Source organism: Asparagus officinalis, chromosome 8 (assembly GCF_001876935.1).
Source record: "Asparagus officinalis chromosome 8, Aspof.V1, whole genome shotgun sequence".
Lineage (NCBI taxonomy): Eukaryota > Viridiplantae > Streptophyta > Magnoliopsida > Asparagales > Asparagaceae > Asparagus > Asparagus officinalis.
In genome coordinates, this window is record NC_033801.1 from 10,856,714 (window position 1) to 10,868,290 (window position 11,577).

The following is an 11,577-nucleotide window of genomic DNA, read 5'->3' on the forward strand; positions in this document are numbered from 1 at the left end:
GCCGCCGCCGCCGCTTGGAATCGAAGAGGGAGAGAGGGGGAGTCTAATTTGGCTTAGGAACAATAATTCCCTTTTATAGGGAAACCCTAGTGACAGCCTGTCGCCAGGCTATCGCTGGAGCTCGCCTGTTCGAAATCGCCAGCTCGAGTTCGTCCAACTTCGCCTGCAGCTCGTGGACCTCGCCTGCTCACGAGCTCTCCTAAAGCCGCGTTCGCCTGAAGCTTCTCACCTGCTCACGAGCTCGCTTGAAACCGCGTTCGCTTGAAGCCGCGTTTGCCTGAAGCTTCTCGACTTCGAATCTCGCTTGTTGGTTTCCTCGAGCTCGCCTGAAGGTCGTGAGCTCGCCTGCAGCTGCGGACTTCGCCTGCAATGTTTGGTCGACACCCCAATTCCAACAAGGAAGTAGTTCTAGTTTTGTATTGAAAGATTAGTGGAAAAGGAAGGATGCAGCCAACCATATGCCAATTTGTTGCTTTGACTACTACACCCAATAAATAATGTCCCCTGATAGGCTTGTATATTTCAGCGTAAAAATTTTGAGGGAAGGAATATTGTACTTTTTTTAAATTCGGTATTTGGCTAGAATAGCTTAAGGTTAATTATGAAGCATCGAATCAAATATCTGTTCAGATTTAAAGCGCCATTCTCTCATGCACTTTAAGAAGCCTACTGTGATATTGTTTCATTTACTTTTAAATGGAACCAAATGCGATAGTTTTGAGGCATATCCAGCAGTGAAAATTTAGTGCCAATTACAACTTATCAAGATTATCGATAGCGGATAGTGCCGCGTAGCGGTGAGACATCGCTAAGGCTATTTGGGGCTATTACGGTAAAATAGCGGTAAAAAACGTAAAATCAAATAGCGGTCTAATTTAGATGTGTAAATACTAAAAAAAGATTAAAGAAAAATCTAGAAAATCTAAAAGTGTATATTTGATGATTTAAAGAGATCCTAAATATGAAATAGACATATAATCGTCACATAATACCAAAGACGACTGGAGGATAAGTCAAAGAGTCGTTGTTTTCAAGAAGATGAGCTAAGCGGTGAGAGGATTGTCCTAGAAGAAGCTCACGGTGAAGAAGGTGAGAGAAAGTGCTGAGTTAAGTGTCAGAGGCTATGAGAGGCGGTGGGAGCACGCTAAAAATCGCGGGAGGCGGTGGAATGCAGTGGTTAAAGGTTGGGTTTAAATTTAAAAAAATAAACCCCAAACTGCTTTTAAATAGCAATAAAAAAACGGATTTTGCACGTAATCACCCGCTATTTACCGTTAGGGCGCGCTATTGGCTGTTTTTGCGAACGGAAAACGCATATTCTGTAATATGTCACCGCTATTGGGCGATAGCGTAGCGGGAAGGGACCGCTAACGCTATTAGCGCCGCTATTGCGGGGCTATTTATAATTGTGCAACTTATCGTATTGTACCTAACGGAACAACAATGAGTACTGTATATAATCCTAAATAATCATGGATGGAGGCAGTTAAAAAATATACTATTTTCGTTAATTTAACTATTTAACTGAGAAAATGCCTATATAGCTGCATGAAGAAAAATATTTATGTAGCATACCCCAAAAAATTTGTATTTATTGTAGTTTTCATTGTGGTTTTGTGAGGAAGCAATTTGCAAGCTTTAAGATTCTTCAACGTTAATTTTTTCTTTGGGATGATTAGGTCTTGCATTTAACTGAAGATAAACTATTTGGAGCAGAATGCTCTTTCACTAATTATCTAATAATTAGTGTGTTTTACAAAATAACGTAGCCAGTGCAACGTTGCAGCTTGCATCTGAATATGGAATTCAGAAAAGGATTAGTAAGATACAAAAGTAGGGTTGCTAAAGGAGCTGAATAATCCAAATTTAAGGTTTTCATATTCAGTAACTCATTCAATTATTTAAATGAACGTAAACTTTGTTCAAGCTTGATTCATTTCATTTACAGTGAGTTTGTGCCAAGCTTTGAGCTTTTTGGGCCCATTCATAATCCTAGGGGAATAATGTAAAATGCATTTTAGACATACATGCAGAAATTTACTATAACAACTTTTTGAGAACGTAGCAATGAGAAATTTATAGGAAAATAACGATACTAAATAGTGAATCTTGTTATACATTCATACATACATAATACTAATATAAAAATTATAGAAAGAGATAATTGAGAGAGCAAAAACCCTAACTTAATTGATTTATTCAGATACTAGAGAGATATATATATAGTCATACAATAAGGGTATGGTTAACAGGTCACAGCCCATTAACCCAATACCCAATTTACTTAATCTAACACTCCCCCTCAAGTTGGAGCATAAATATCCATCATGCCTAGCTTGTCACATATAGTAGAAAACACCTTTGAAGAAGTAACATTAGTAAGAATATCAGCAAGTTGCTATGAGGACGGAGTGAATATGAGAGATATCATCTTCTTCTCCTAAGCATCTCTGACAAAATTACAGTCAACTTCAATATGTTTTGTCCTCTCATGAAACATAAGATTCTGTGCAATATAAATGGCAGACTGGTTGTCACAATGCATTGGTATGGGTCCAGGCTGAACAAAACTAAGCTCTGTCATAAACTTTCTTAGCCACACCATCTCACAAACAGTGTGAGCCATTGTTCTATATTCAGTCTCTGTACTAGATTGTGATACTACATCTTGTTTCTTGTTTCTCCAAGTCACAAGATTACCTCTAACAAAAGTACAAAATCCTGAGGTTGACTTTTGGTCTTCCATGTCTCCTGCGTAGCCAGCATCAGAGAAAGCCGAAATGTGAGTATGTTCATGCTTCTTATATAACAATCCCTTGCCAGGACAACTCTTGGTATATACCAAAATCTTCAGAGCTGCTGTCCAATGAAACTCTCTAGGTTTGTGCATAAACCTGCTCAGTACACCTACTGCAAAAGTAATATCAGATCTGATAACTGTCAAATATATTAGCTTCCTAATTAGTCTCCTATATCGTCCAGCATCATCTAGTAGAGAGGTATCATCACGCCACAAATCAATATTTGTCTCCATTAGAGTGCTTGCAGGTTTGCATTTCAAGAGACCTACTTCTTCTAGTAAATCTAGCACATACTTTATTTGGGACAACAGGCCATGTTTTTGATATGCAACTTCAATCCCAAGAAAATGCTTTGGCTTTCTCATGTCCTTACTGACAAAATAACGGTTTAGATACTCCTTAGTCTCAACTAAGGCAACAGAGTCACTCTCAGTCAGTAGAATATCATCAACATATACGACTAAAATAACAAAACCAGTTGTTGTGCATCGAAGAAAGACAGAGTGATCAGACTGACAACGTTGGAAACCAACATTAGAAAATAATCTTGCTGAACTTATCAAACCAAGCTCGAGGACTCTGCTTTAACCTATAGATGGCCTTTCTCAACCTGCAGATAAGATTCTACCCCTGAGCAACATACCCATGAGGTTGCTCCATATAAACCTCCTCGTCCAAATCACCATAAAGAAAAGTATTCTTCACATCTAGTTGGTGCATCGTCCAATCCATATTAACAGCCAGAGAGAAAAGAATTCTGATGGAGTTAAGACGAGCAACGGGAAAAAAAGTTTCAAAATAGTCAATACCATATGTCTGGGTATATTCTTTAGCAACTAGGCGAGCTTTATATCTATCAACAGACCCATCAGGATAATATTTCAAGGTATACACCCATCTACAGCCAACCATAGTCGCTCCAGTAGGTAGAGAGACCAAATTTCAAATCCCTCTAGAAAGCAGTGCATTCATCTCCTCATCCATAGCCTGTTTCCAAGCGGGTACTAACAAAGCTTCCTCATGTGACCTGGGTAAAGATATAGTGGACAAGGACAAAGCAAACTGACGAAAAGATGGGGTGAGACGGTCATAAGAGACAAAAAGAGAGATAAGATATTTTGGGCAAGACCATTTACCTTTACGAAGAGTAATAGGAACATCTAAGTCAGAAGAGATATGAGGCTCGACATGAGAGAGGAGGTATGTACTATTTGGACGACAGTGTGTCGGGTGCTCAAAAATTTTCTTGCAACCTATTTTAACAACACCAGATAAGCCTCCCTAATAATTTCTTATTTTGCTGCTATGTGCTAGACTTATGCACTGCTAAAAGTTTCTATTGACATGCTAAATAATGTTTATACTTGAAACATTTGACTAACTCATGGACATTTTGCTGGCATCAATATGGGGGGTTTGCACAGATGTGGAGTTAAAATTACTGTTATACTTCAGAGTTTAATCACAAGTTTCCTATTTTTTGATATTAGCTTTCTTTTTCCCCATATGAGGGAACATTATAAATCAACTATCAGTACTTCAAAAGATCTCATTTTATATAGTTGGTTATTAGCCAACAACGGTGTATAACTGTTAATAACCAATTTTGGTGGAATCATTTGGATCAGATTTTTGTGTTCAAAATTCAATGGTGTACGACTTGTACACAACATCAAATGATACAAATCAAACTGTACATCATATTTATTACCACATGGTCTTTTCAATAACTGTATCAAGTACATATCTTTCTAGAGATTCCGGAGCACAAATACAACCACATTTCTTGTTTGCTATCTGAAAATATATTTATAAAGTTTCTTTCTGTTATACATGCTCATATGTTCTGTCTTAAATTGATTGGAGTTTGCACTTAATTTGCTTTGATGAGAAATGTCTTTACCGCATCTTATTTTGGCTATCACGGGAAAGATAAATGTGAGATTAAAAATATTTCGCTCTCAACCTGACGAGCTTTATTATAACTTATCTTTTTAGGTAAATAATGAGAATTATTCCCCGCTGAAATGGTGGCATAATCGTTCAAATACCATGTTTGCTTATATTTATTGATTCTAAGAGTTTTCTTTTGCTTTATTTTCTGAACCTTTTTAGAATGTCTTCTTATGCATGTTGAGTATAATGAAAACTATGTAGTGACTTTATCAAGTTTCAATGTTATGCAGCCACTCGAGCTTTGAAGACACTGAATTTTACTACTATTAATAAGAAGCCTATTAGGATCATGTTCTCAAACAGAGATCCTAGCATGAGGAAAAGTGGTCATGGTAATATATTTATTAAAAATCTTGACCCAACCATTGACAACAAGACATTGCACGAAACTTTTGCCTCCTTTGGCACTGTGCTTTCATGCAAGGTTGCCTCTGATAGCAGTGGTAAATCAAGAGGATATGCTTTTGTACAGTTTGAACATGAAGAATCGGCTCAAAAGGCTATATCACAGCTTAACGGCATGCTGTTTAACAATAGAAAGGTATATGTTGGGCTATTTATTCGCCGACAGGAGAGGGATCGGGTAAATGGATCTCCAAAGTTCACAAATGTGTTTGTAAAAAATTTGTCTGAATCAGTTACAAAGGATAACTTGATCGAAATGTTTAAGGAATGTGGTCCTATCAATAGTGCAATAGTTATGACAGATGAAAAGGGAAATTCAAGAGGATTTGGCTTTGTGAATTTTGATAATCATGAAGATGCTGCGGTTGCTGTTGAGAAATTTAATGGCAAAGTCTATAATGAGAAGTTGTTATACGTGGGAAGGGCTCAAAAGAAAGCTGAAAGAGAGGCAGAACTGAGAGCTAAATATGAGCAGGAGAGGTACGGAAGATTACAAAAATTGCAGGGAGCTAATTTGTTCTTGAAAAACCTTGATGACACCTGTGATGATGAGAAACTTTTTGATTTGTTTTCTAAATTTGGCACTATTACCTCCTGCAAGGTACATTAATATTCACCTCTTTACTGTCGATTGATTTTTACAATCGGTGAACAGATCTCATGCCTTGCTCTTTTTTATTTAGGTAATGACTGATTCTCTAGGGCAGAGCAAGGGTTATGGTTTCGTGGCATTTTCTAGCCCTGAGGAAGCTAATCGAGTTGTAAGTAGAATCATTGTGGAATTTGAACTTATATGGTAATTTGTTGTGTAAATTCTTTTCCAAACAAAAAATGTTATTGACATTTGTTTCTGTTTAGTTAAGAGAAATGAATGGAAAAATGGTTGGAAGAAAACCCTTGTATGTTGCTGTTGCTCAACGGAAAGAGGAGAGAAGAGCGACTTTGCAGGTTCGACTTCTTTTTCCGCCCCTTTACTGGCATTTGTTACAGAGATTTTCACAAAATTAAAGTAACACTCCATTTTTCATTTTCGAGTTATCATTCGGCATATGCTGTTTCTTATTGCCATATGTTCACTGCTACATTCTATAATTGGATGATGGGCATTTGTAAAGGTCGTCATGAAGTTATTGTGTCAGGTGAAGATTCTAGCAAGCAGCTCTGCACAACCCATATTTATTAATTTGCTGGATTATTTTATCTATCATCGGCAAACCACTATGTCTTAAAAATGCACTTATACAATAAGATGCGGCATATTCTATGAACAAACTGGACTACACCTTAAAGGCTTAAAACCAACCTAAAATCCCAATAGACAAATAGCTTATTGAGTGAGTCAGATCCCCTTCGGCTTCTGGTTGGTCCGTGAACTTTTCTTCAATCTGCATCATTAGTGATAAGCTCTGCTTTCTGCTCATTTTATTCACTTGTTTCAATTATATTTTGTAATAGGCTAGGATTCATGCAATTTGTGCCCATTCTTAGGACTGATAACTATTTTGATTAGCCTTGCAGTTCAGCAGATTGATCATAGAAATTCCAAACTGACCAGACTATTTGTATGCTCCTTTGCGAAGTTAAATTAGATTTGGTGAAACGTAATTATTTTTTTATCATGTTATATATGCATTGTGGACTTAAATTGTAAAGTATCATTTAAATATAACAAAATCACAGTTGTAAACTAGTGAGCCATCTTTGTCTAGTCTATGATGATCATTTACGTAAGTCCGGTCTATGCATTTTGCTTAAGCTTAATTCAGAATCTTTCTTTATGGTAATGTAACATAGTTCTAGTTAAATAAATTTTTTTGCTTCCGTTTGTGTTGGCTTTATGCCATCCAAGGACCATCTCTACTTTGTAAACATTCCTCTTTTTGATTCTTCGTAGTCTATATTTTCATGTTTATATTTTCATGTCTTTTCATTCAATTCACCCAAGAGCTTAGCTTTCTTGATATGCCGCCTCTAACTAAAATGTCTATTGGGAAAAATTAATGAGTAAATTTTGAGTATATTTGCATACGGTCTGAAATTGCCAGGAAAATGTATATGTATACATGCTGCATATATAATCTATGATGTAGCTTAGGTGTTTATTGATATTCATCTATGATGCTGTATGCATAGGTTATGGGCTATATACTTGTGCAACATAGATGTAAATTTTACTGCACCTGACACAATCATAGGCTATCAGGGAGAAAAGAATATATGGATCCAGTTGTACCTTTATTTGACCTAGCAAGTTGTGGGTTCTTTACATGCTTGCTGCTTTATGAATTCATGATATCTCTCATTTCTATTGCAATGCCCCCGAGCGCCTAATTAAGGATTAATATTGCATTTTTTTCTAAGAATTACCTTATTATAGTATGCTTGTTTTATTCTTGTTTTCCCTTTGTGCTTTCATAACCTCTTCCTGAAGCTTTTCATTTTTGTTTTGCAGGCAAAATTTTCTCAGGTTAGATCTCCTGGGCCTCTGAGCCCAGCAATGCCAACCATGAGCTATCATCCTGGTGCGCCAAGGCTTGCGCCACAACACTTGTATTATGGTCAGGGAACTGCTGGTCTGGTTCCACCCCAACCTGCAGGGTTTGGCTTTCAACAACAACTTGTTCCAGGGTTTCGGCCTGGTGTTGCACCAAATTTCATGATTCCTTACGACCTCCAAAGACATGGACAACTTGGCCATCGGATGGGTATTAGGCGAAGTGGGGTTCACCAACAGCCCCAACCGGTATTTAGCTGCAACATTTCTATGCTTTTCTTCTTTTTGTTCTTTAGTTTCCTTTAAATGATATGTCCACTTACTGTTAATGTTTTATCTATACATGGGTTAGGCCAATGGATTGCTATTTCTTTTCTGATTAGAATCAGATTTTCACCATGTAAAAGGTGGTGAAGTGGGCGGAGATCTTGTTTCTTTACTGGTCACCAAGGTTGAAGGGCATTTTATTTCAACAAAGGGATCATACTCATTCTGCCTTTGAATTTATAGGCTTGTCACTGTCTTTACATAGAAAAGCTTTTTTTTTGTGCCGTGTTTGACAGTTTTGAGGTATATGGCACTTTTTTCTCTGCATTGTACATGAAATATGCTATCAAAGCAGTGATGCATCCATAAACAATAGACAATATATCTTGATAAGCTACATTTTTTTCTTAACTGAATGTACTTCCTTAGTTTAAGTTCCTGTGCCTTAGTAATGCACTTTTCTCTGCCACTTATTTTAGTTGATATTCATATTCGGGAACTAGCTTATAGCTAATTTACAGTGGAAGAGAATTGCTAACCCGTTAATGACCATGTAGCTAGCCATATGTGGTTCTGCTAAGTGGATGTTACCATGGTTCTTAAGTTAAATCTTCCTTCTATTCAATATCATTTATGTGTGATGATCTTATGGGGTTCTAATATTTTTCGTCCTGGAGTTTGATCTTCTCTTTTAGGATTAGGGGTTCTATTTTATCCCCCTTTTGACTAGTTTGTCTTACCTTTTCTCTGACCGTGGTGGTTTGTTTTCTGGCTGGTCCAGCGCAATGCTAATCCAGGCTTCAGATATCTGCAAAATGCGAGGAATATTGTCTACTCATCCATGATGCCTCAAGGTCCAACGGGTCACGCCATGCCCTTTAATATGAGCGGAAATTCAATGGTCCCCATGGATGCAGCCCAATCTCCACCAATTCCTATTTCAGCGCTTGCCTCTTCTCTAGCTTCTGCTACTCCTGAGAATCAGCATTCGGTATGATTGGTTTGACTTGATCTCTAACATGATGAATTTGTTTTAGATGCTACTGGACTCAATGCATATCTCCCATGTACACTTATTTCGTTTTGCTTGTCTTTTGTGCTTTATTTGACCTCTGTGGTAATGAGAACCCTATTTTGATGAAACTCGCCTTGTACAACATCTAAAACTAGGACTATCTACTTTGTACAGATAGTCCTGTTGGATCTTTCAGAATTTTTTTAACTATTGAAGGAAATGCAAATAAACACTCGATAGGCATTTGTTATTGCACCTGCCTTTCAGAGTATCGAGCACCAAGATCTCAATGCATTTCTCCCATGTACACTTATTTCGTTTTGCTTGTATTTTGTGCTTTATTTGACCTCTATGGTAATGAGAACCCTATTTTGATGAAACTCGCCTTGTACAACATGTAAACTAGAACTATCTACTTTGTACAGATAGTCCTGTTGGATCTTTTAGAATTATTTTAACTATTGAAGGAAATGCAAGTAAACACTCGACAGGCATTTGTTATTGCACCTGCTTTTCGGAGTATCGAGCACCAAGATCTCATGTAATTCATATTCATCATTATACCTCCAGTGCTTTGCTTTGGGCATCCATGATAGAAAAAAGTACATGGTTTAGTGCATGCTTTATTTTTAGCTTAAAAATCTGGATCCTCCATTTGCCTTGTCTTTTTACATTTAGCCTATCCTGGAGTCTAAAATAAATCTGTTTTAGTCAATTCTAAAATTCATGTCATGTATGGTTCACTTTTGGACCCTTTTTTCCACCTGTTCCTATTCTCAACTGCCACTTTCCTGTATGTATAAGTATATGCAAATTACTGACATTCTTATGTTGGCATTTCACATGAAACACTAGTCGAATTGAAATGGAAATTGAGGCCTTCTGTTATCTAATAATTCTTTTTTTTAACAGTGAGATACTAAAGCATGATCTTTAAATTGAGGGAATTGAATTATTCTTATTCCATTACTATCTAAACTCGGGGAGACATCATTAAATGGAAACCTGACACTCTACAAGATGGACTTTAAACATATCTTTATATGTACTGATGTTTCCTTTCTAATAACGCAACGTTATTCATTTGCAATAGACAAGAAAGAAAAATACTTATTAAAGGCTTGTTATTCATTGAATAGAATAAGGGGGGTCTTTAAGAGGGAAAAGCACAACCTATCACCACATACACAGCGGAAAATGTAATCCATAATTCTCTGATGTGGTTTGAACTACTTACCTAACTAAAACTCAAGCAATGAATTGTGACTGCTGGTGGATTTACTCTTCATAGTCATTTTGTAGATTACCAAGTCTATTAGTACTTTTGTGGATTAGCTAGAAGTTCTAATTTGAATAGTGGGATTCATATACTTTTTTTTTCCCCTTAGATCATATTTTATCCTTTTGTATTGCATTTCAGATGCTTGGCGAACAACTGTACCCACTTGTCGAACGCATTGAAGGAGAGCATGCTGGAAAAGTGACTGGGATGCTGCTGGAGATGGACCAGACTGAAGTCCTGCACCTCATTGAATCACCCGAAGTTCTCAAAAAGAAAGTGTACGAAGCCATGGAAGTTTTGCGTTCTCATTCTACAGGCTCAGATGCTGCTGATCGGTCGTCCTCTCTGACCTTAAATGATTAAGGTTCATATTTGCAGTTACGTGCAGTAAGATGCACCTCATTCATATAGTCAAGTGAGCAATAATTTAGTCAGGGATTTTTTTGGAACATAGCTTAGGGTCTCTAACATCATAGCAATGGCGATAATTATTTTAGGACGTGATTTAGGTTTTCATGGCTGTCTGCTACTAGAAAGTACTCTTGGTAGTTGGAACTTTTGTTCTGGAGATTTTCTCATGGATTCTTAATTTTATATTTAGGAGCTTGGATCTTTTAGAGATGCTTTCTGTTTGAGGTTAATGTTTGGCATTGGTTTTTTTAGGATAATTGTTTGGCATTGTTTTATACCTGCAGATTCACTACCAAAAGGGGGAGCAATCTATGGATTCATGATTTGGTTAGACTTGTATTATCCCTTTAGATGTGGATATATCTGGAATAGGCTTTTCTTTCTGCAACATAGATTTGGATCAGGATTTGATGTAAATATCGGATTCAAATTCGGATTGGGATTCGGATATTTTGCGAGTTAGTTTGTGATCTATTTTATCCTTTTCCTCAATTATCACTCAGTTCATATACATTGCCCAATTTCGCTACTTCCTGATGAGGTGAGTGAGCATACTCACTTATAATGCATATGATTATTAACCCTTTTTTTTCTTGAGTCTGTATCAATTTTTGAAATAAACATAAATGCTAGATCTCCTTTTCATAATTTAATGTTTGGTCATGATTCCAAATACTAATATGACATGTATATAACTGGTTTTTATTAGTTGGTAATTTGTACATTACACGTCATCTCAGCTTAAAATGGCGCTCAGTTATTGTGATTCGAAAATACAGTATTGTGTTAAATATTTTCCTCTCAGTCAGAGGTCGCCCATTCTGTGTTTTTCTTCTCCATCTTTTCTCCATGTGATTTTAGAGCTCTTTTGTATCGCATTAATTCAAAAGTAACAAATATTATAATACATTATCGATTCAGTAGATAAATAAAAGTTTCTATTTTA

The 11,577-nt window shown here is 36.7% G+C and overlaps 1 protein-coding gene across 1 annotated transcript in view; it reads left to right on the forward strand.

Annotated features, from left to right (window-relative positions):
• LOC109820267 (polyadenylate-binding protein 3-like) overlaps positions 1 to 10,918 on the forward strand; it is an 11,947-nt gene extending 1,029 nt beyond the window's left edge. Inside the window, exons 2-7 of the mRNA XM_020386393.1 lie at positions 4,988 to 5,763; positions 5,846 to 5,923; positions 6,021 to 6,110; positions 7,615 to 7,905; positions 8,705 to 8,914; positions 10,359 to 10,918. Coding sequence (XP_020241982.1) covers positions 4,988 to 5,763; positions 5,846 to 5,923; positions 6,021 to 6,110; positions 7,615 to 7,905; positions 8,705 to 8,914; positions 10,359 to 10,583 — 1,670 coding nt within the window. The 3' untranslated portion in view covers positions 10,584 to 10,918. The remainder of the gene's footprint in view (positions 1 to 4,987; positions 5,764 to 5,845; positions 5,924 to 6,020; positions 6,111 to 7,614; positions 7,906 to 8,704; positions 8,915 to 10,358) is intronic.